General features: G+C 37.5%; 1 protein-coding gene across 2 annotated transcripts; it reads left to right on the forward strand.

The window, feature by feature from the left end:
* The first annotated feature begins 123 nt into the window (after nucleotides 1-123).
* On the forward strand, nucleotides 124-24,134 carry EIF2S1 (eukaryotic translation initiation factor 2 subunit alpha). Of its 2 annotated transcripts, none has more exons than XM_004370963.2 (8): nucleotides 124-267; nucleotides 5,038-5,279; nucleotides 10,160-10,239; nucleotides 13,596-13,747; nucleotides 17,264-17,370; nucleotides 18,713-18,810; nucleotides 19,502-19,645; nucleotides 21,095-24,133. In XM_004370963.2, exons 2-8 carry the CDS (start codon nucleotides 5,039-5,041, stop codon nucleotides 21,218-21,220), a joined length of 948 nt encoding a protein of 315 aa, XP_004371020.1. In that variant the 5' UTR covers nucleotides 124-267; nucleotide 5,038; the 3' UTR covers nucleotides 21,221-24,133. The 2 variants fall into 2 exon arrangements, with proteins under 2 accessions (XP_004371020.1, XP_023582072.1); XM_023726304.1 differs by lacking the exon at nucleotides 124-267 and adding an exon at nucleotides 276-552 and having other exon boundaries at nucleotides 21,095-24,134.
* Nucleotides 24,135-24,334: the final 200 nt, after the last annotated feature.

Consider the following 24,334-nt stretch of genomic DNA (forward strand, 5'->3'; position numbering starts at 1 on the left):
TAAAGACAGCGAGACGGCGCATTTTTCCGGGCTTTTTATGACCCACATTCTTTCTAGTTCTCGGATGACCTGGACTCTATGATCAGTGAAGAAGGGCCTCTATTCTCTTTGCGCTTGCGTGGTGCGAGGTGGTTCCGCATGCGCAGTGGGGTTAGCGAAGCGCACGCTGAGGAGTATCGGCGGCTGGTGTTGGTGGGGCAAGTCTGATCTTTCCTATCAAAGAGCGCGGCGCGAGACGCTAGTGCGGGACTCACACACATACCTCAGGTGACTAATCCCCCAGCTCGATTTCTCCAAGAACTTACTTTGGTTTGTGGCCAGTGACGGGTAGTCGAGAGGGTGGGCCCCGGGCTAAGACCCCCTCCTTTTCCCGTCCCTGAGCGGGAAGTATCCGGACACTGCCGGCTGTGCAGCGGGCCTTCTTGCCGGTTCCGAGGCGGTCTTTCCGTGATCAAGAGTCATCGTTGTACGAGTGGAGGAGCTTCGTAATAGAAGATGGGCCAAGTGAACAGTACAGCCTCTTCAGTATGCTTAAAGTGAACATCACTTGAGGTGGGGCGGCCTCGGGAGAACGCTGTCACCCCCTACCCCGACCTAGGACACGGCTCCTTACTATTTCCGGGCCTAAGAATTCAATCCCTCTTTTTTCTTCCGCCCTAGCAGTACTACGAAAATGGTTTCTAAATGGAAATCAGACCGGACACTTCAAGTAACCAGTGGAATGGGTCACCATGTTGAAAAGATCTGAGTTAACGAGGATCCAAGAATAGTTTATTAATCTAATAATTGGTTTTTAAAAACCTTCATAGTATTTTACGGCTCTTGTGCATTTCTGTAGACTACGTCACCCCTTGAATTGAAACTAAATTGTACTACCGAGTTTATCTCTTAGTTGCAGTTCGCCGTGTTACGGCAATAAGTAGAATAGATCTGTGGAAACACACTGGTTGTATACCTAAGCATAACTAAAAGCATAACAAAAGAATACTTCGGGTTACGTAAGCATTCAGTCTGAGTTCCCTTTAATCTGCAAAGCTTATGTTGCCTTTAAACAAGAAACACTTTCTTGAAGAAAAGCAAGGGAAGCCTTGATTTTTCTCCTCTGATTGAGTTGTGTTTCAAGGAAAAAACTTGTAACTGTGTCTTTCAATAGTTTGAGAATTACTTATGTAGAGCCTTGCTGCCAGTTTTCAGTTCATCTGATGCCAAATGACAGTTACAAAAGACGTAGTTGCTTAATGCACAGTAGTGTTTGCAGAGGTTTGGTGATATTTCCTATGTCAACTACTGTGAAATAGTTCGAAAGCTTTATTTATGTAGGGTTTTTATACTAAAAGTTAGTATTCAAAGAGCACGTCTGCAAGTATTAGAATGGAGTTATGATTATCTTATCACAGGCGTTGTCCCTGTCACATTATATGCTTTACTTTGGAAAGGAATGTGGACTCCCTGCCTCCATTTTGGTGAGTTGACTGTGCACTCACTGGTTTAAGAAGGAAGTCCAGTATACCATTTGACCAGGCAGAATTACAAATGATTTGAAGTTAGCCTGGAATTCAGTTACTATATTTTGAGAGATGGATAATATTTTTTATCTTAGAACACATGTTAGTACCAGTTGTCATCTAGTTGGCGACTGTATGTGTTTCAGAGTAGGACTGTGCTTCCTAGGGTTTTCTTTTGGAAAAGATCACCAGGCCTTTCTTTCAAGGCATCTCTGGGTGGCTTTGAACTGCCAACCTTTAGTTTAGTAGTCTAGCACTTAGTCATTTGCGAGACCTAGGGACTCCAGTATATTTTGAAAGTTTTTTTTTTTTTTTTTTTTAAATCTCAGAGCACATATAGTATTGTAGTATTCTTTAACATATTGAGAGTGTGTAGGTTAGAGAAGGATGCTCTGGGTTTGATGTCAGAAGACATGGGTTTAGCTCCTGCTCTAGTACTTATCAGGCATTTGTCCTTGAGGAAGTCACTTAATATTTCCGTGCTTCAGTTCTCTGTTAATTGATTCACTGTGCTCCTTTCATAGTACTTTGTATTGTAATTACTTGCTTACTGTTTGTTTCCTGCTCTATACTTAGTTCTTTAGGATCTTTTCTTGTTGTATTGCTAGTGTTTGGTACATAGTAGATACTGCAAAAATAACTTTAATGTATTATAAAATGAAAGTAATACCTGCTTTGCATTTTAATATTTTATGTTTATACAGGAGCCCTGATGCCATAGTCATTAAGAGCTATAGCTGCTAACCAAAAGGTTGGCAGTTCGAATCTACTAGCCACTCCTTGGAAACTATGGGGCAGTTCTACTCTGTCCTGTAGGGTTGCTGTGAGTCGGAATTGACTTGACAGCAAAGGGTTTTTTTCAATGTTTATATAGCACATTACACTCTTCAAAATGTTCTTGCATATATTTTATCTCATTTGATACCTTCAACAAACATGTGCAGTACATGACAGAGACAAGAAAGCATAATTTAAAGGAAGTACCCCAAGCAACCACAGCTAGTAAATAGGAGAGCGATGACGAACCCAGGTCTGGGGCTGTCCCCAAAGTTCACCATGCTACTTGCCTGACTTGAGGGCTTGTTGTTGTTGTCCAAATAAGATAAGTCAGAGTGCTTTGAAAAATGATAAGAGGGCTGAATCAAAATAGCTAACGTGTTTCTGATTTCTTGAATGATACAAAAAGTTAGTGTTAGTAGCATTTGCACTTTGTAAGGAGATGTGGTTAAAACTCGTCAACCAATATACAGGTTCTTTGTGAAGTAGATTCTTCTGCTCCTTATCAGCTACGTATCTTTAGGGTGAATAACATACAGAAATCCTCAGCAGTATTCCTTTATTTAGTCTGTGTATTGCCAAGAGACTTGTATCTCCTAAAGAAGTAGCATTCATATCTCTCTTCAGGATTCTTACACTGTTGCCTGTGTTGTTTAACCATCAAATTAAGCCTTGCATCCCAAAAATTATTGGCTGTGCATCTGGGGAAAGTTGGTAAGTAAGTGTGGTTAACATCTACTAAATCTCTTTAAACTGTTTCACATGTTTCCATTATGTCATTTGTTTTGACACCCAGTTTGAAACTATTTTTAGCTCTCAAATTTGAATACTTTACATACAGACACTTGACAATTGTCAAAAAAAAAAAAAAAAAAATCCCTGTTTAAAAACAAAACAACTGAAAAAAACACTAGCTCAGCTGTTTCTTGGTGGATGGTTCTGGCCATTGAATGTCTGGTTCCCCTTATTTGTTTAATCCTTATTTTGTTAAGCTACAAAAGAACTACCTCCCTGCCACTGTTACTATGTTGCTTTCTGTTTGCTTAATAGGACAGATTAGTAGTAGTACTAATAGTTTGCACTCATCTGTAGTATGTGATTGAGCACTGAATATGTATGTTAATGTTGCTTTTTGTTTTAAGTAAGATGTTTCTAATTGTAATACATTTGTTGATAATATTGAGGAACTACAGCCTTTTAGAAAGAGCAGAGGATAGTTCAAGCTGCATGGGTGAAATCCTGGCTCTATCGCTTGCTAGCAGTGTATGAAAGGATTAGTTGTTTTTTTTTTTTTTTAACTTGTGCTTCAACTTCTTCCTTTATAAAACGGGAGCACGTTGGTGCTCTCTAAGAGGTACTTTAGAGAGATAGGCAGTGGCCAAATTATATAGGGCCCTGTAGATAGTAGAAAGATGTAAACAATAGTGGGAAGCAACTGGGAAGATAATGTGGGTGCCAATTAGCAGTTCTCAAACTATACTGCAGCTGAACTGTGGTGTTCCATGAGCTGGATGTGAGTGTCCTACCATTAAGGACAAGTAACAGCAGCCTTATTTCCCAATTAACAAGAAAAATAAGTTATTAAATAAATTTTCACAATTTTTTCTTAGATCTTTAGGTCCTAGTACTAGTTACCCTCGGAACTCTGACAGCAGTAAATAGGTGAAGGTTAACAGAAAAATATGAAAACAATCAGCTGTGATTAGCTTGAGAGCTTCCTTTTTTAAAATACACATTTATCCATAGTATGATTTTAGGTTCATGAGTCATAATAATGAAATTAATATGAAATATTTTGTGTTTGCTAAAGAATAATGACTTCTAGGTACTCCACCACCTGAACAAGTTTGAGAACCACTGTAGTAGAGAAAAGGAGTGGTGCTGAAGTAGCTTGTGTGGATCAAAGGGAATAGTTTTAAATATATTTGATACTTGGAGGTTAAGAGAAACTTACGTAAACATTATAGTAATGGAGATCTGTAAAGCTGTCCGCAAGATTAGGTATACCTATTCAACAGCAACAACAACAAGATATTTGAGAGTGGGAAAAGTAGACCTGAAATTATGGTAATTGTGAATTAAATTCAAGTTTCTTTGAAAAGGAAGAAAATAAGAAAAGAGAATATATTTTAGTTATGTTTAATGTCTTGTGATTAATGAATTTTTCGGTTTTGTCTCCTTGAAATATACTGTAATTATGGCTTTGGCCGTAATAAATGATAGAGTTAAGAAGAAGGGATTCTTCCCCGTTTATACAGTGGGTGGCGGTATATACAGTCTTACCTGACTTAGAGTGACTTGGTTTTGCTGATAGGTTTATAATAGTAGTGATGCTTCCCATCATTTGGTATTCCTTAAAGTGGTGGTATTAAAGTAACACCTGGAGTGTACCTTTAATCCTTAGGTCACAGATTATAGATGGTCATTATTTTTTATGATTCCTCTGAAACTAGTAGCAGAGAATCACCCCAGCCTTACAAAAATGTGGAACAAAATAAAAATTAAAGCTTGGTTCTTGATGGAGCTTGTTAGATGTTATTCAGAATAAAGAGTGTATGAAACTAATAAAGATTTCCTGAATTCCGTATTTGAACATCTATCTCTTCAGGTGCCGTTTAAGAAATTTAAAGATGTGAGAAGACTAATAAACTTTGTTTTCTTTTATCTTTTATTTTCTTCCTAATGGCAAGATGTGGAAAATTGAATTTTCTTCTTTTATCGTAACTGAATATATATTCTTTTGTTTAAATTGCAGAATGCCAGGTCTAAGTTGTAGATTTTATCAACACAAATTTCCTGAGGTGGAAGATGTAGTGATGGTAAATGTAAGATCCATTGCTGAAATGGGGGCTTATGTCAGCTTGCTGGAATACAACAACATTGAAGGCATGATTCTTCTTAGTGAGTTGTCCAGAAGGCGTATCCGTTCTATAAACAAACTCATCCGAATTGGCAGGAATGAATGTGTGGTTGTCATTAGAGTGGACAAAGAAAAAGGTAAGTGAGAAATTTATCTAAAATGTAATTCATATTTCTAGTTGTTTAAAAAAATGATTTATTTAAAAATATAGTTTTTTGTAAATTATTACAATAAAAAAAACAAAATTCTTTTTATACTTAAACGCTTTTTCATACAAAGTTTTTAGAGAAGGATGCCAGTTAGCCATCTAAGCAATACCTCTTTTAAATTAGTAGTGATTTAATTAATGCTTCCAGGGGCTAGTTTTTGTACATCAAAAACCTTAATTTTTATTCCCAGTGGTTATCAGGATCTTTGATGGCACACAACAACAACAGTTAGGATATTGGTAACTGACTCCTGTTGACCAAACTTGGAAGAGATGAGTAAACCAGAGTACAAGTTCATTTATATGCATTGGTAGGCTTGAATGTGTCTGTTGTCTTGGATGCCCCTTTCTTGATTTAAAGCTAACGGTAATCAGAGCGTGGAAATGGGACAAAAATACATGGGTTTTAGGAATATTTTATATTTAAGTTTTGAGAAAGCAATATATCTACCCCCTTCTCCACAACCCAGTATTATATACCTCTCTGGTAATCACAGTGTTTGTGTTCCCTATATCCTGTGTGGATCTTTTAGACAGTTCTTGGTGAATATTAATTTTTTACTCATTCATTGCCTTTTTTCTGGACCCCGTGTAAACTATCACTTTTGTGAACACATTTTTTTCTAAACATAGTGTACAATACTTTAAATGGATTTTGGCTTCAACTGGTTTAATATAATTATAATTGGTTCCAGTCATCTCACTATAATTTATTAGATGTTCCTTTCCAGTTAGTAGTTACCATAATGCTTGAAAGACTGCATATTAAGCACCTTGATTAAACTTGTTTTTCTGAATCTTCTTAGCCATCCAGTTTACTGATACTTTCTCACTTCTCCAAGTAAATAATTTTATACATGACTGGCACTTCATTTTTTTCTGAGTAATCTTAAATGACAGCCTTTGGGGACATCTTAAACTATCCTTTTGGTAGTAACTACTGCTCAGCACATTGATTGTTCTAAATGTTTTGATATGACTTATTCGCAGCGCCCCAAAAAAGAGTACTAAACTACTGGAAGACTGGGACTTTTCCTTAAACTTCTGTGAGTCTTTACGTAATTGCCCCAGCAGGACTTAGAATGGTGCATGGTTCTGGGCACTGGTTAACATATGTAAATAGTGTTTTTAACTGAGAAAATATTTGGTCACGTCTTTTAAATTACAACAGAGATCTTTGTAGATGACTTTTTTTACATATAAAATGTATACAAAAGAAGAAACTAAATATCTTTTCGACTGAGATCAGAAAGAAATGGAAGGGTATATTTGCACAAGTACAATAGTTATATGTAGTAGTATGTCTGTAACAGCGTTGCACAGTATTAATTAAAAACAGGAAACCAAAATGAGGACTAGTTAAATAAGTTATGCTACACCCATGCAATACAATTTTATGCAGAATGAGATCTGAATATTCTGATATGGGGAGATCTCCAGGATAAAATAAGAAAAAAGCAAAGTGCAAAAGATCCATTTCTGATAATAGAATAGCTCATATTGGATGAACTTGTTATTATATAATAGTTATAAACTCTGGACATATATAAAAAAACTACCTGAAGCCAATGGAGAGCAACCAAAAGCAGGCAGAAAATAAAAGAATTGACATGGAAGAAGGGAATTGTACTGCATGAGTTTTCTTTTTTTATGGCCTGAGACTGCAAACAGTTCAAGCAGGGCAGCTAAAGCTGTAGTGGAAAACTCACAGTCTTACTGACTCGAAGAACCAGAAACCAGAGTTCTGGACGATCACAGCAGCTGGAAAGTGGTAGTGGTGAGCATCAGAGAAAGCAGAGAGCTGCTAAGTTGATATTAAACTCTGATCAAATCTGTGGCTCCAAGCAACTCAAGAGAGGGTAAACGGATCTGGATTGCTTCTCATCTAGGGAGACAGCTTATAGTTTGATTCCAGACAAGTTAACTGCCTGCTAAAAAAAAAAAAATCAGTATTATTGAGAGGAACATAAGGAATCCAGAGGCTCTGCCATGTAACATTCACAATGTCCGAGATACAATCCAAAATGCTAAACGTGAAGAAACAGAAAATGTGACCCATACACAAGAGTAAAGGCAATCAATGGAGACTGACCCAAAGATGACCCAGATGTTAGAATTAGCAGACAAAGATTTTAAAGCAGATACTATAATTGCTCAAGACATAAGAGAAAAATGAACAGAATGAAATCTCAGCAGAGAAATTAGAAACTGTCACAAAGAACCAAATACAAATTTTAAAACTGAAAAATACAGCACCTAAAAAACTCACTGCATGGGCTAATAACAGTGTGAAAATGACAGAAGGTCAGTGAATTTGAAGATTACTCAGTGAACATTATTCAGTCTGAAGAACAGAGGGGAGAAAAAAAAATAAACAAGGGCAGAGCCTCAGCAACCTATCCAATATCTATAGGTCTATACCAGAAGAAAAGAAGAGAGAGAAAGGGCAGAAAATATATTTGAAGAAATAATGACCGAAAGTTCTGATGTGATGAACACATTTACAAATTGGAGAAGCTTGCCAAACCTGTAAATACAAACAAGACTACATCTAGGCACATGAAAGTGAAAAACAGAGATCAAGAAAAAATCTTGAAAGGAGCCAGAGGAGAACACCACCTACAGGGCAGCAATAATATAAATTGCAGCTAGCTTCTTAATTGGAAATCATGGGGGCCAAAGAGTAGAGTGACATCTTTAAAGTACTGAAAAGAAAACCATGATTAAACCAGCACCCTCCATCTAGCAAAAATCCACAGCAATGAAAGTAAAGTGAAGACGTTTTCAGACAAATAGAAACTAAGAATTTATTATCAAACAGACCTCCACAGCAAGAAATGGTAAAGGAAGTTCTTCAGGTTAAAGAGAAGTCATGCCAGAAATGGAAAATATGTGGGTAAATGTGAAAGACTGTTTTTTCTCTCTGTACCTCTTACTAGTCTCAGCAACAGTAATCAGAAGTATAGCATTTACTTGAGTTCCATGAGTCATTCTAGGGAATTGTGGGATCCAAAGGAGTGGCAGGAGCCAGCAGGTCAGAAGTGAGGAAGGCCTGGGGACCCCTAAGTTTACATCTGGCATCCTGAAGAGGGTAGAGGAAATCCCCATATTTGTAGTCAGCAGGGCAGAAGTGATGGCACCCTGGGGACCCCCAAGCTTGTGGCTGGCATCTGAAGTCTTGGGCAGACTTAGCAGTCTGGAGGACTGCCCTTTAATTTGTGAGATCTGACCTAGCTCCAGTGGTTAGAGTCAGAGGAAGAAATGGCACTGCATCTACAGTTAGGAATAGAACTAGAGTAGAATTGAATTGGAGTTGAATTCTTTCAGTTTAATTGGTGTCAGAGAAGTGAGATTTTATTTTCATTCCATTGGTGTGACAAGTAGAATAGATTGCATTGATTTCCCGTATGCAACACAAATGTCCTTCAGCTGGTAAATGAGTTAAAACAAACTGATACATCCATACAATGGAATACAATTCAGGAACAAAAAGAAAGGATCTACTGATACATGCAGTAGTCTGGATAAATCTCAAATGCATTGTACTAAGTGAAAGAAACCCAACTCAAAGGGCTACATGCTGTTTTTCATTCATTTGACGTTCTGGAAAAGGCAGAACTATAGGGACCAAAAACATTAGTGGGTGGCAGGGGCTTGGAGTGGGGTTGAATACAGGGGAAATTTAAGGGGACATAATGCAACTGTTCTATATCTTGATTGTGGTGGTGGTTACACAACTATATTCTTTTGTTAAATCTCAGAATTGTACGCTGAATGCATTTTTCAGTGTGTGTGTATACATAATTTTTAATGAAAAACTCAATCTGAAAATCAATGTATATTAACAGTATAGAAGAAAAACCATATAATTTTAATAGATGCAGAAAATCATTTGACAAAATTCAGCACCCATTCGTAATAAAAGATTGGCAAACTAGAAATAGAAGGAAATTACCTTCATCTGATAGAAAAATTTGCAAGTACACTTTACTCCCAATTTATTGGAAACAAAGCAAAGATACTGACTCTCACCACTTTTAATCAGCATTGTACTAGAAGTCCTAACCCAGCACAGGTTTGTGAATTTCAGCCATTTTCAGGCTGTTAGACCTTGGGAAATTTTTTAACCGTTCTTTAGTTTCTCTGGTTAAAAGAAAGGGAGGGGTGGTGTAGGAAGAGATGATAAGGTATCACGCAGGGCTGTTGTGAGAGTTCAGTGGCTTAAGTAAAGCACCTGTTGTCCACCCACCCACCCACAGCTCTCAAGTTGATTCCAACTCACAGCAATGCTGTAGGGTCACAACTTCCTTCTGCGGAGCAGCTGTTGGATTCAAAGTACTAACCTTTCAGTTAGCAGCCAAGTGCTTAGCTACTGTGCCACCAGGGCTCCTCTGCACCTACTATGACAATGAGAATATGGTAGTCAGTAGACAGCAGTTCTAATTTGTTTCAGGTTTTGTGTTGACCCAGGATGGCTTCTTACCTTAAACTAGACCACGGTGAATTCTATTCTACAAAGCACAGGGAGAGAATTTGACTAGCTTTCATTTGGGTAATTGCAAAGTATTCATTCTCTTCACTAAAATAATAGAGGATATTCAGTTACCTTGATGATAAAAATGCATTTCTGAAAACCAAACTCTCTCGTACTTTCTTATGTAATATTCTGTCACTGTGATTTTAGTGGGGGAATAATTGTAGGTATGCCAGCCAAACTATTTGGTTATGAAAACTCCTCACAGTAGTGTGTTGGCAACTGGACAGATACTGCTTTAAAATGCTATTTTTTTCAAAATTTTCTCATGACAGGATATATTGATTTGTCAAAAAGAAGAGTTTCTCCAGAGGAAGCAATCAAATGTGAAGACAAATTCACCAAATCCAAAACTGTAAGTTGGTTTTTGAGTCAAATTAGTTCACTATCTGATGTGCCGAATAAATAATCAGCATGTGTCCTTCCTGGCCAAAAAATAAAATCAACAACAGAAAAATCCTACATTTTCTGTAGCTTTTAGAAATATTTCCAATTATATGCTATATGGAAGAATAATTTGAAGACTTACGTTCAAAGGAGTGTGAGTACAGTGTTTGTATCTCATAACGCTACTACTTTAAAGCTTATGATCTAAGACTCTCCTTATCTAAAGTGAGGGAGGAATGTTGATTCACCCGTATCTATGGTGAAAGTTAGTGGGTTTTGTTTTGTGGTAAAATACATACAACAAAACACTTGCCATTTCAACCATTTTTACTTGTATAGTTGAGTGACATTAATTACATTCACCATGTTGCCATCACTATTTGTTTCCAAATTTTTCATCACCTTTAGCAGAAACTCAGTATCCCTTAAGCAATAACCCCTCATTTCCCCTTCCCCTCTACCCCTAGTTAACCACTAATAATGAAAGTTAATGTTTTGAAGCCATTTTAGGTTAAATTAACTGTGGATGACTTCATTTGATTTGGCTTATCCCTCACTGGGATGTCAGAACTCATATTTCTTGACTTTCAACCCTGATCGGGGTAAAGGCCATAGAGACAACTCAGCTGCTGTCTGATAAGAATGCGTGGGTATCGAGCAAGGATTAGTAAAATTTTTTTGAATCTAGGAAAACAAAGATTTTTTCCCATAATTCCCTACCTGTTTCTCATTCACAGTGAGTGCTAATAAAGCAAGCACAGTCATTTCTTCTTCCTTCTGTCTGTTCTTAGGTCCCATTTAGATCATCCTTCACTCCCTACGTCCTCAGTTTTTTTATTTCATTTTTTACCTGGTTGAATTCTTTTTTTTTGTTTGTTTATTGTTGTAGTTTAAATGACATTTACATTTCAAGTTAGTCTCCCATACAAAAATTTATGCATACATTGTTTTGTGACCGTAATTGCTCTCCTCCTTTCCACCCCTGATTCTCCATGTCCATTCAACCATCTCCTAGCCCTCTCTGCCTTCCCATCTCACCTCTGGACAGAAGCTGCCCGTTTAGTCTCTTGTATCTACTTCAGCTAAGAGGCACACTCCTCACGAGTATCACTTTATGTCCCACAGTCCAGTCCAATCCCTGTCTGCAGAGTTGGCCTCAGAAATTGTTTAAGTTCTGAGCAGATAGAGAATCCGGGGGCCATGCTTTCCAGGGTTCCTCCAGTCTCAGTCAGACCATTAAGTCTGGTCTTTTTACTAGAATTTGAGTTTTGCACCCCACCTTTCTCCTGCTCCATCTGGGACTCTCTGTTGTCTGCCCTGTCATTGCAGTCATTGGTGGTAGCTGGGCACCATCTAGTTCTTCTGGTCTCAGGCTGATGAAGTCTCTAGTTTACGTGGCTGTTTCTGTCTCTTGGGCTAATAGTCCTTGTGTCTTTGGTGTTCTTCATTCTCCTTTACTCCAGGTGGTTGGGACCAATTGATGCATCATAGATGGCTGCTTGCAAGCTTTTAAGACCCCAGCAGCCACTTACCAAAGTAGGATGCAGAACATTTTCTTAATAAGCTTTGTTATGCCAGTTGACGTAGATGTCCCCTGAAAGCATGGTCCCCAGACCCATACCCCTGCTACTCTGTCTCTCAGAGTGTTTGACTGTATTCAGGAAACTTCTTAGCTTTGGTTTAGTCCAGTTGTGTTGACTTCCCCTGTAGTGTGTGCTGTCTGTCCCTTCATCTAATACTTATCTGCTATCTAGTTAGTAAATAACCCGCACCCTCCCTCACCACCCTTGTAACCATCAAAGAATGTTTTCTTCTGAATTTAAACCTTTTCTTGAGTTCTATAATAGTGGTCTTATACAATATTTGTCCTTCTGTGACTGACTAAATTCACTCAGCATAATGCCTTCCAGATTCCTCCATGTTATAAGATGTTTCACGGCTTCATTGTCTACATCATCAGTTTTTAATTGCACTAATTCCATTGTTTCTGTTTTCTTTGCCTTTCTCTGGTGTCTTTTGTTCTCTTCTGCCATGTGTGTTCCTGTTCTCGAGGGAAAATGCTAAGAACAATGTTCAAGTGATGAGATTTTTTAAAATCTTGCTTAAACCTAGCATAACAGAGAAAATAAAGGTATAAAAGTCATCAAACCATTGCCCAGGTCTTTCCCTTTGTTTCACTGATGTGTTTACTATTACTGCAATTTGAAAACACTATAGAATTCCTTTAGAATCTTTTTTTTAAACCCTAGGACCTTGCTACTCAGAATGTAGTCTCTGAATCAACAACATTGGCATCACCTGGCTCTTATTAGAAATGCAGACTCTCAGACCCCACCAAGCTTGAGAAACACTGCTCTAGGAAGCTTCCATTTTGTTTTGTCTTCGTAGACTGTTAAAATGACTGATAGATCTTACATCAGGAAAGGAGACTTAAAAATGAAATAGCCAGTGTTAGTACCTTTCCTTACTTAATTTTCATGTGTAACTAACATGAAAACCTTATTTTATATTCTTTCTCTTCTCTAAGCCCTTTATTATTTTTAGGAGGTTAGAAAAAGAGTTTGGTGGCAGAGGGTGAGGGGAGGATTGAAGGATAATTATTAAATGATAACACACTGAAAAAAATGTAAAATATCTCAATTCTGGTTCTGTACTCTAATATGGAGTAAAACTAGAATAGTTTACATTTGCATAATAGTTTTCCATTTATAAAATGTGCTTGGTATATATTTGATCTGCGTAAGAGCTGTCTGCAGTAAGAAGGAAAGAATTAGTATCTCCATTTTTCAGAAGAGAAAACTGTTGAGGAAGGTTAATTTGTCCCAAAGTCAAGATTTGACCCGAGACTTGGGACTCTTAACTGAAGTACAGTATTTCTATTTTTTATATGCACACTCATCTGTTATTATGGGAAAGCAAGCATTTCTCTATGGACAGAGAACTCGTGTAGAGATCTTTCACTGGTCAGGAATTGTAGTCAAAGCACTAAAAGTTTGTTTTCATATGCTTTCTACTAAAAGGTAAAAATGTTTGTTTTTGTAGATCTCTTATCTTTGATAGTTCTGTGATCTGAACTATAGCAGTATAGTGATTTTTCTTATTAAAAGCTAAAATGTAACTTTTTTTCCTGGTTAGTTGGTTCAAACCACAGGGTTTAGGTAGTTTTAATAACTAAGCTTGGACTACACACTACTACAGAGAAAGTAATTTCCAGCTTTGTTTGTCTGTAAATCCTTGTGACTTTTTAGAGATAGGGGTGTGGAACTGGATCACCATAAAGTTGTAAGCATCTTCGAATTGTTGAGCCTTTCATTTTGTTTCTAGGTTTACAGCATTCTTCGTCATGTGGCTGAAGTGTTAGAATATACCAAGGATGAGCAGCTGGAGAGCCTGTTCCAGAGGACTGCCTGGGTGTTTGATGATAAGTACCGGAGACCTGGATATGGTGCCTATGATGCGTTTAAGCATGCAGTCTCGTAAGAACACCTTCTTGGTTCTGCTTCTGCCTTGATATCACAGCTGCTGGGTCTAGTATACAAGTTGATAACCTGACGTTTAATATCCTGACAACATCCACATATTAAACCCTTGCCAAATTGAGATTAAAATAATTTCAGTATAAAGACCCATGATCTGGGCCAGTCCTATATGGCCAGATCTATATGGTTTCATCTCACATTGCTGTTTTACGTGTTCCTCTCTCTCCTAGTTTTGTTACTGTCCTAGGTAACTTCAGGATCAATGTAAATGTCTCATCCAGAACTGTAACCTGTTATTTTCTTTACCTCGATTCCTTTGACTTCAGCCCACATTAGTTGAGCCAGTGTTTCCCGCAGCCTTACCCTGGGCCTTGCCAGCGCCAGGATTTACTCTGTCTAAAACCTTTAATTCACATATTTCATTCTTTTATCACAGCTTTCTGTTCTTCCAGCTCTCATCCATATAGTTAGTCCTACCCTCTTATCGCAGGCTCTAATTCCAAACTTTTTTCTTTCTCCCTGTCGTTTCACTCTCTCCTGCCCCTTCTATTTCTAATCCAGCATAGATACACCATGGTCCTTCAGTTAAGTGGCTATTTTGCCAATGTCATCAACTTTTTGCCCCGTTTGTCCTTCTTTTACATCCAGCCCTGGAGTGATGTTCCTGCCTTCTCTGCACTTTTAGGCTGCTGAGTGCTGCTAGAGAAAAATTATGGTCTTGCACGGTCTCCAACCTCAGCAGGGCCCTTCCAGCTGCCCCACATTCTCTCTGCTCCTGGTCAGCTCTTCCTCCCATTCTTAGAGTGGCTATTTTAGAACTTCTCCATGCCCTGTCCACTCCACCACCCTTCCCCTCACTCCCAGCAGGTGAGCTCACCAGCTGTTTTATAGAGAAAATAGCCATTGCACAAGAACTCCCCTACTTCCTTCCACCATTTCAGCAAACTCACCTCCATTCTACCTGTCATTTCCCCCTGCACTCCTGACATGCTAGAATCCTTACCCTTTCTACTCTCAAGCTAATCTTACCACCTGAGCCCAGCTACTGCTCAAGGATCTCTTTCTATTCATTATTCCCTCTGAGTCTTCAGCCTTTCCTTTTATTGGCTTTGTTCCATTGGCGTAAAAACATGTTCCAGTTTGTCCGATTTATCTAAGAATCAAACTTCTTAGCCTTCCCTCTACTTTTTCCTGTATCAAGCACCATACCTCGCCTTTCAACAGCCAGCCTCCTTCAGTTCTGTGCACTTACTATCTCTACTTCTTCACCCACTACTCCTTCCTAAATGTTACTGCTCCACAAGCAACCTCACCACTGCACTGAGGTTACTTCCCAACTCGTGGGCTGCTGCAGGGTGTTAGTCCCTTCAGCCCTCAGAATGCGACTGCCAGAGCCCCCAGCAAGCAACCTCATTTGGGGCTTCAAATCCCATCTGACTTGCCCCTTTGTGACTTAGAATTCTCTCTTTGTTTTTTGTTTTTTAATACCATATTGTGGAAAGAGTGGGAACAATAATAATAATTACATTTATGTAATTCTCATGACAATCCTATGGTATAAGTTATCCCTATCTTGTAGATGAGGAAATGGAGGCAGAGTTAAAGTAATTTGTCCAAGATCACATAGCTAGCAAATGATAGAGCCAGGATCCAGAGTTGTTGCTGTTAACCATTAAGCACTCCTTTATGTTTCTGTCTCCTTGACCTTAATTCTGTACTCCTCAGTCAGTGTATTTGTTAACTTGGTTTACTGCCGTCATCTGGCCCTGGCTTAGTTCTCTAGCTTCCGTCTCCAGCACCCCCTCCCTTACCGCTAGGCCTTGGCACATGTTGTTCCCTTTCCTTGTAATACTCTTCTTTTGCCTCATCACTCATGTAGCCACTATCCAGATTTAAGTAATGTTAGTTCTTTGCCAGATGTGCTTCATAGATTTTTTTCTTTTAATTAAGAGATAAATAAATAAATAAATAAATTCATCAGTGGTAATCACTATTCTGAAATGAGTGTATATCATTATCATTTTTTTTTAATGCTTTACTAAATACATGTATCCATAAGTATACGTAGAATCACTTTTTGTATTTAACAGTTACTGTATCGTATCTTTCTATAGCTTGCATTTTTACTCAGCTATTGTTGAGCAGGATTTCTCCAAATCAATAGATATATATCTACTTCATTCATATTAGCTTCTGTATAGTATTTTCACTGTGAGAATATGCTTTATCTGTTCCCTGTGAGTAGATATTTAGGTAATTTTCCTTTTGATTTCCATTTTTGAAATAATGCTGTGATGAATATCCATGTATATGTCTCCAGGTATAGGTATTTGAGAGTTTCCACATAAGAGTGGAATTGCTGGGCCATAGCATTATAGGTATCTTTAAATTTAGTTGGTTTTGCCAAATTATTGTCCAAGTTGATTCTACAATTCTAGCAGTTGTATGAGTTTTCTTATTTCTTCACATCCTCGTTAACATTTGTATGTATCTCACATTTTTTCCTTTTGACGATCAAAATGGTATCTTGCTTTGATTTGCATTTTCCTGACTGTGGGTGAGGTTAACATCTTGTCATATGTTTATTGACTGTTTGTATTTCTTGTAAAAAAAAAAAAAATCTGTTCATCTCATTTGCCCATTTTCTGTTGATTTGTCTTCTTGTTGCTTTGTACTTAGTTATTAGGTGAATGAATGTTCCTGCCACCCAAATTCTTTCACCTTTCATTCCTTAACCAGAGTCCATGCGTTTTAAAACTGGTATTTATTCATACAATTCCTTTTTAATACATTGTAGCTCTCTTGTAATTGCTTATAAGAAAGTAAAAGTCTTACCATTGTTTCAGTTATTATTTCATTTTTTTCATTTGTTCATTCAGCAGACAGCTAGATATTGTGCTCAGTGCTGGGGATACAGCAGTAACTAAGGCCCTGATCCCTGACTCACGGTGCTTGGAGGGTCTGAGGGTCAGATGAGACACACTTTCTCCATGAAGCCCTTCCTGGCTCCCGTGGATGTACTTTTTCTTTATTTTTACAAGTTTTTCAATATTTTTGGTTCTTTTCAAACTAGATTATAAGCTCCTTGAAGCAGTGATTGTTAATTACATGGAAATGCTTAATTATAGTGGAATGTCATTAGTATTTGGAGACATTGTAAATTGCTTATTTTAGCCAGAGCTCTACTTTTTTTTTTTTAAATAATAACCAAGCATCATTGATTGTTTTCTATTTGTCATACACTGCTAAGTGCTTTACTTGCATTGTCTCATTTAATACTCACCATAAGCCTGTGAGTTATACTGTTTTCATCCCCATTTTGCACAGTTGGAAGCCAGGATTTAGAAAGGCCCAAAGACATAGTTATTAAAGTGCAAAGCTAAGATTTGAACCTTGAATTCTGACACTAAAGCCCGCCCTCTTAATCATTATCCTCTGGTAGTGTGTTTCACAATTATTGGTAATTTAACCTGGATCTTTGTTTTGTGTTTGTTTCTTTTTTTTGATTATCAGAGACCCATCTATTTTGGATAGTTTAGATTTGAATGAAAATGAACGGCGAGTACTCATTGACAATATTAATAGGCGTTTGACCCCACAGGCTGTTAAAATTCGAGCAGGTAAATATTAATGATTTTTTAAAATATTTTGTATGTACCAAAAAAAACTTTTAAAATAATGAACCTTACCAGAGAATACACTACTGCAGCAACATCTGTAAACTGTTTATTTTTCCTAACAAGAAAAGTTTAAGAAATTAAATTATTTTGCTTTTACTGAATCATCTTAAAATGTATATGTTAACACAAGTTAACAGCAGTCGTATAAGCTCAACTAACTTTGTTAGCCCTTTTTCAGAAAGGGGTTTAATGTTTTGTTTTAGTGCATACTTTAAAAAATTGCTAACAGTATAGCAATATTCTCTCATGTCTCTGGATTAACTATTATTAATAGTTTGGAATATGTTCTTTCAAACATTTTTCTTTTATACTATACCTGGGTGTGAATATACATATAATTTTGTTGTTGTTGTTTTTTACAAAGATGAGATCATACCATGCAGAATTTTCTCCAACTAGCTTTTTCCACAATTCCTACTACTGAGTATCCTCCCATGCAGAATATAGGGAATCTTTCTCAGTCTTTTTAGTGGCTGGGTGGTATTCCATAGAACAGATAAACCCTACTATAAAGCAGTCCCCTCTTGAGAAACATTTAGGTTGTTGCAGCTTTTTTCCTACTGTTACAAAAACACTGCAAATTAACAGCCTTATATGTATATACCTACCATTACAGTGTTCTCTAAGATAAATTCCTACAAGTAGAATTGCTGGGTTAAGGGGTATGCATATTTGTCAATGGAATAGATTGTCAGTGACTATTCTGAACCATTTTGGTTACTGTTTCATTCAGTCTTCACCACACTACTCCTATCTCCATCTTACAAATAAGGAACTGAGGCACAGAAAGGTTGGAATCAGGATTTGAACCCAAGCAGTCTAACCAAAAGGTCGGCAGTTCAAACCCACAAGCGGCTTCGCAGGAGAAAAGACCTGGTGATCTGCTCCCATAAAGATTACAGCCTAGGATACCCTATGGGACAATTCCACTCTGTCATATAGGGTCACTGTGAGTCGGGATCTAAACTCAGTCTCTTTCCTGGATTTCATAGCCAGAATTTAAGCTGTCTGTTAAATTTCTGTCTTTTATAGCTTCATCTTTTAGGTGGCTTGATGTGGATGAGAAGATACAGGTTTTTTTTCCTAATTGTGAAAGTTTTCATAATTAAGGTTTTTTTTAATTGTGAAAGTTAATAGCTAAGATTGATTTCTAATTGAAAGGGTGATGAAAGCATTCATAAATATTTGAATACTAGTGTATCTGCCACATCTCTGATTTATTTTAAACCTTGAGATATTTTTATAATTTTTGGTATCAGCTTTTAAATATTTTTAATTTTAGATATTGAAGTGGCTTGTTATGGTTATGAAGGCATTGATGCCGTAAAAGAAGCCCTGAGAGCAGGTTTGAATTGTTCCACAGAAACCATGCCCATCAAGGTCAGTAGTCAGTTTTCTACTTTCCTGCTGAAGCATCCACCCAAACCAAATCAGAACCTTGTTTTGATTTTTTTTTTTTTTAAATGTTCATGTTTCATAGCAAGAGTATGTTTTGCTCTTAACATGGAGCAGTAGTTCTTGGTGTTATTTCTAGGAGATGTTTGAAATTAAGTGTACACTTTTTTGGGCGAGGGTGGTGCTATTGCTGCTGTCACAGTGGATGGAGATTCCTGTTGGTGTTTAGTACCAGAGGGCTATCATTTTAAACTTCCTATACAATAAAAAGTTGCTGTGCCCAAAATGTTCCTAGCACCTTGAAATGCTTATAGTACTCCAGACACAGCTTTTAAGAGGTTTAGTGTGAATGTTTTGTCAGTGATAAATAAGTGGGATGGTCGTTGTTCAGCATCTCTCTCTTCCATTAGTTTAGATGACTGTAGTTAGTTTAGCCACCACAGGACACCAAGAAGTCACAATTCTTTATGTTTAGTATTACAGTGGACTCTACACTACTGGACTAGATCACTATAATTAATTTTTGCTGCATTTACAAACTTTTCCAAATTGCTGAGCTACAGAATTTGGAGATTAGTTTTGGGATGGTATGTTAATCCAGCATATTAACAAAACAGTTCAATAGTTGCATGTTGAATAGGTACATTCATAATTGAATTTTGTCTTTCTCCCTTAGATTAATCTAATAGCTCCTCCTCGGTATGTGATGACTACAACCACCTTAGAAAGAACAGAGGGCCTCTCTGTCCTCAACCAAGCTATGGCTGTTATCAAAGAAAAGATTGAAGAAAAGAGAGGTGTCTTCAATGTTCAAATGGAGGTGAGATCAATACCTTCTTTTTTTGTCTTGTTCTTAAGTTTTTTAAGAAATGTAAATCATCTAAATGATTTGCATCCTAAAATACCTAACCACTGCTTTTTAAATCATCAGATACAGTTAGGATTATAACTCTGCTAAGCATAAAATAATCATTAGTTCAGAGAGCTTTTTATAGGTAATTAAGAGCCATTAGTACTGGACTGCCATATATATCATGGGATGGCTATTCAGGACTATAGTCATTGGTGGTTGTAAAGACTGTAGGGGAAGTGTCTGACCTCCTCTAACTTCACAAGGGGAAAGGAGAGTCAAGATCAACAGCCCAAGGCTGATTCCCGTGAGGTGGAGGTCAGACATGTCTTCTCTCTCCACCATCTTTACCAATTCTAACATCAACCGTCCCTCCAGCAGCACTCTTTACTTCTCTGCTGGATTTGCAATGGCCACAAAGAACTCACGGACCACACTCACTATTATGGGGTTTATTAGGGAAGTAACAGTTACAATTCAGGCTCAGGAACACTCAAGAGATACAGTTCTTCCATCAGGACAGCTTCTCAGCCCTAGGCCTCTGCCCAAAGGCACTCAGCTTTCTCTCTCTGTGGGCAGGGTAGCCTACCACACCATCTCCTGCTGCCTGGTCTCCCCTGCTGGTCTCTCCTTCCTTGGTGGTGGTGGTGGGCTTTTTTGCTGCTCTGGAATTGACTCTCTTTTAAGGCAAAACTGACCAGCCCCCTTGGTGGGCCACAGTTATCTTATTTGCACAGGCCTACCCAGTCAAACTGGGTGGGAGTCACAAGACCTTGGCAAGAAAGGCCATACCAAGTAATTCATCACAGCACAGTGGTGTTAGGTTTTTCTCCCATTAAAATATAGACAATAAAAAGAACTAATTCGTATCAGAATTTGAATGTGGAATGCATAAAATTTGACCTCAGAATTAGAAACAAGAATAGTCTTGGCTTTTCCTCATCTCAATAGGAAAGAAACCTAATTTCCTCTCGTGTGTGTGTGTGTGCATGTGTATATCTGTGTGTGTGTGTGTGTAAAATGATTCCCTTTGTGGAAAAGAGTAGTAATTTATTTTGATCCTAGATACGCATCTTTTTGTTTGTTAAACAAGATATCTATTATTTGTAGGCTGGCTTTAAAGATATGTAGCCACTGAGGTTATTTTCATATGTTTTTAGTTTGAGCTTGTAAAGATGACAGAAAATGTATTCCATTTTAATACACATGCACATATTTTGCTATATTGTCTTATTTTTGGAAATTTCTTTCATTATTTATCTCCTGGAAGTTACTAGTGGTATGTCAGCACTCAGAAATGAACAAATATGGCAGAGTTGTTAGGAAGGAAAGTGTTTCCTTGAGTTAAAATACTAGACAGTGAAATTGAATTTGTGTCCTATTTTACTTCACTTTGAAATTATGCCTCTGCTTCCACAGCCCAAAGTGGTCACAGATACAGATGAGACTGAGCTTGCGAGGCAGCTGGAGAGGCTTGAGAGAGAAAATGCAGAAGTGGATGGAGATGATGATGCAGAAGAAATGGAAGCCAAAGCTGAAGATTAACTGTGGGAAACCAAGTCCAATTTAAGGAACACAAAGCAGCCCTTCCTGGCTGGACTGCATAAACCCTAGACTTGAAAGTTTTCCAGTATTGAAAACTTTAAAGCTGAATATTTTTTATTTCCAAGTATTTAAATGTTCCAACAGACCAGAACGTGAAATGCCCTCCTAAATGTCAGCTGTTTTCACACAGTAGCTCCAGCACATCGAGCATTTTTTTAAGGGAGTGGCCTCATTTCACTAAAGACTAAAATCTTTAAGCTAAGAACAGTCATAAAATTGGGCCTGTGATTTCCTTCTCTGATGTCTCCAGATTGGCACTCCTCTGTAGTTCAGTACCTCCATGAGATTTACCAAGGGCACTCAAAGCAAACAGTCCCAGTCTTTCTATAAAATGTATTCAAGCAAACATTAAATAAATTTTTGGGATATTTAACTATAGGCTTCTTCCTTCTTGTCACTAGTTAAAAGCATTCTGAATACTAAGACCTTAATTCTACTCATTTTAGTCTTGATGTAGAAACATAAGGGCAGATGAACAGCTAGCATTTTATATGCCTTCGGAACATCTTACAATTAGGGATTAATTCTGGAATTAAAAAAAAAAGTATCTGCTAGAAAGGATATATGTAGCAGATCCTTTCAAAAGGAGATTTTAGAGAAAATTTTAACAGCAGTGAAAGCTGACCGTTACAGGGAAAAATTGTTAAAATGCAATTACAGAATTACATAGGTTGTGTGCCTTTTACCTATTTGAGACCAATGACAACATGTGGTAGAGGGAGAATTTATCATAGTGGTTCTTGTCGGTATACTTAAGCTGCTTGTACTACAAGGTGGTAAAGTATGTTTAAAAGGAGCTAGAGAGAGATGCTGCTGCTTTGATTTAGTTATTTTGAGTCTCATCACCCGGCTTTTGATTTTTTCCCCACTAAAATATCCAGTAGATGCCACCTGGAGCTTCAGCCCTCTTTATAACAAAACAGGCATCTGCTCGAACACAGCTGCAGTTTTTCTACAGGTTTTTATCTTTAAGAGCTCATTATTTTAAAGGTGTATGTATAAAATAAGTTTTACAGATAACACATTGTTTGAAGTTATAACTATGGTAGTCAGAATGGAGGAAATCTTGAGTTACTTGGGTCTTGTCTTCATTCATATAATGAGGTGTACCAGATATATTTAATTTTATTAGTTATCCCTTGGAATAGCTGTTTACATACCTAGAAGATTAAACCTAACCTGCCCTAGTAAATCCAGAACTAGGCTTAATGTTAAAGGGACTGGAAAATATAAGAAGAGTGTGTAAGGACGACAGTTTGTGGCATTTGTGAAGGTTTGTCCCTTTCTTTAATTTAGCAGCCTATAGCAGCATCCAGAAGTCTGACTTCAGATGGCTTATTTCCAAGGGTGAGCCATGATTGCTAGCTAGCATGCCACATTGGGGATTTAGAGGAGCATTTGGATGTAATCAAGATGTTTATCTTGGCACGTAATTTTCACTCTGTCTTCCTGAAGCATCAAAAAACAAGTTCATAAAGGTCAAAAGTGTTACCTAAATGTAACAGGTGCCCCTTAAATGTTTGCTACAGGCAGCAGAATTGTTTTTATACTCCAGAAGCCATGACTGTTGGGAATACTGGTGGCCTCCATGGTGAATGATTTTATACAAGCCTTTTGCTCAGTTCCATAAAAATTTTGCACATTTTTTATCCAGGGAAAGATCAGTACCTCACTGATTCCATGAAAGAACAAACTAAAGTATGCATACACCCTGCTGACCTAAAAATCTCTCTCTCAAACATGAGGATAACTTGAGGAAAGAAGACAGATAAAGAAAATTGAATAGCTTACCCAAATTTTGGATCTCTCCCCCAAAAGCCTTTTCATTAAAAATGCTGACAGTTTCATCTACTCCCCACTCTGCTCTTCATATAGAGGTCAAATGGTTATCAACTTAAAACTGAAAATTTGCTATAGTTTGGGTTTTGTTTATGCATAAATAATTGAAAATCAAAAATGGCCAAGAGAAGATTGGAACATTTAAACCATTGTTCATACCAGTTTTATAGCAAAATAAGGCAAACAGTGGGAGCTGTCAGAGACAGGCATTGCATTGTGCCAAGCAGTACAGTTACACAACTCAGTTGTACTCCCAAGCATTCTTGACCTGGCTACTTTTATACCAAAAATAATTTAGGGGTTTTTAAAAATTCAAGTGCCACTGTCTTAAGACATGTTCACTAATTTGTCTCAAGATGAGTGTCTTCAGCACGTGAAGATCCTGATAACCTCCTATGCAAAGTGGGGCACAGTTGTGCCAACGTGAAGGCAGGAAGCCATCAAACCAAATGTAGTTTTTTAATTCAGATAAACACCTGTTGATATTCAAAAAGCAATAAAACTAATTCCAGGGGCATTAGACCTTGGTAAAGTGCCAAATGGAAAATGGTGCTTTAAAAAGGCGAGGTCTCTTAAACTTACAATGTAAGGAATAAAGTAAAACCTCATTAGCTTGGAATTCCTGATCATTCAAGTCAGGTATTCTAAACAATATTAAAAGGAGAAAGTTCAAGCTATTTAAGAAGACAAACTTTTATTTGAGCACTTTAGAAGTATCAACTCCCCTTAAATGTAAGTTACATATCTAGTCTTTTCAGTAAAGCAAGTCTGAGCACTTGTACCTGACGAGAATGCTGGCAATAGTTTGTGCCAGATTACTGTATAAAATTGAAAGTAATAAAAATGTTCTTTAAAAATACTGTATGATACAGACTTTTCACTACTTCAGATTAACCTCCCAACGGGTGAAATTTCTTGGTACCTGTTTTCTCAGTTAATGTTCATTTTAAAACCAAAATTTCCTACCTTGATTTAATTCCTTCCCATTTACATCCTTCTCTGTCCCTTCATCTAAATTTAGCAGCTCTGCTCCTCTGCATCTTTTTGAACGTCCATTTTTCATTGAAAACTAACTTTGCGTGTGTGTGTGTGTGTGTGTGTGTGTGTGTAACTAGTCGCTCCAACCTACTCTGTGACTTCTGCAATGGATAGTACAATGGATAGTACTTGCGCAGGCTTATTTTCAAAGCAAAACTATAAATGTTCAACTAAAGT

This window comes from Trichechus manatus, unplaced genomic scaffold (assembly GCF_000243295.1).
Source record: "Trichechus manatus latirostris isolate Lorelei unplaced genomic scaffold, TriManLat1.0 scaffold00010, whole genome shotgun sequence".
In the NCBI taxonomy this organism is placed as follows: domain Eukaryota; kingdom Metazoa; phylum Chordata; class Mammalia; order Sirenia; family Trichechidae; genus Trichechus; species Trichechus manatus.

What these genes read in the sequence shown, in the direction of transcription:
- EIF2S1 (XM_004370963.2), top strand. Translation starts at nt 5,039, where the DNA reads ATGCCAGGTCTAAGTTGTAGATTTTATCAACACAAATTTCCTGAGGTG. An exon ending in GCGTTTAAGCATGCAGTCTC is followed by an intron (nt 13,748 to 17,263) that starts GTAAGAACACCT and finishes TTTGATTATCAG; the next exon opens with AGACCCATCTATTTTGGATA. An exon ending in GGCTGTTAAAATTCGAGCAG is followed by an intron (nt 17,371 to 18,712) that starts GTAAATATTAAT and finishes TTTTAATTTTAG; the next exon opens with ATATTGAAGTGGCTTGTTAT.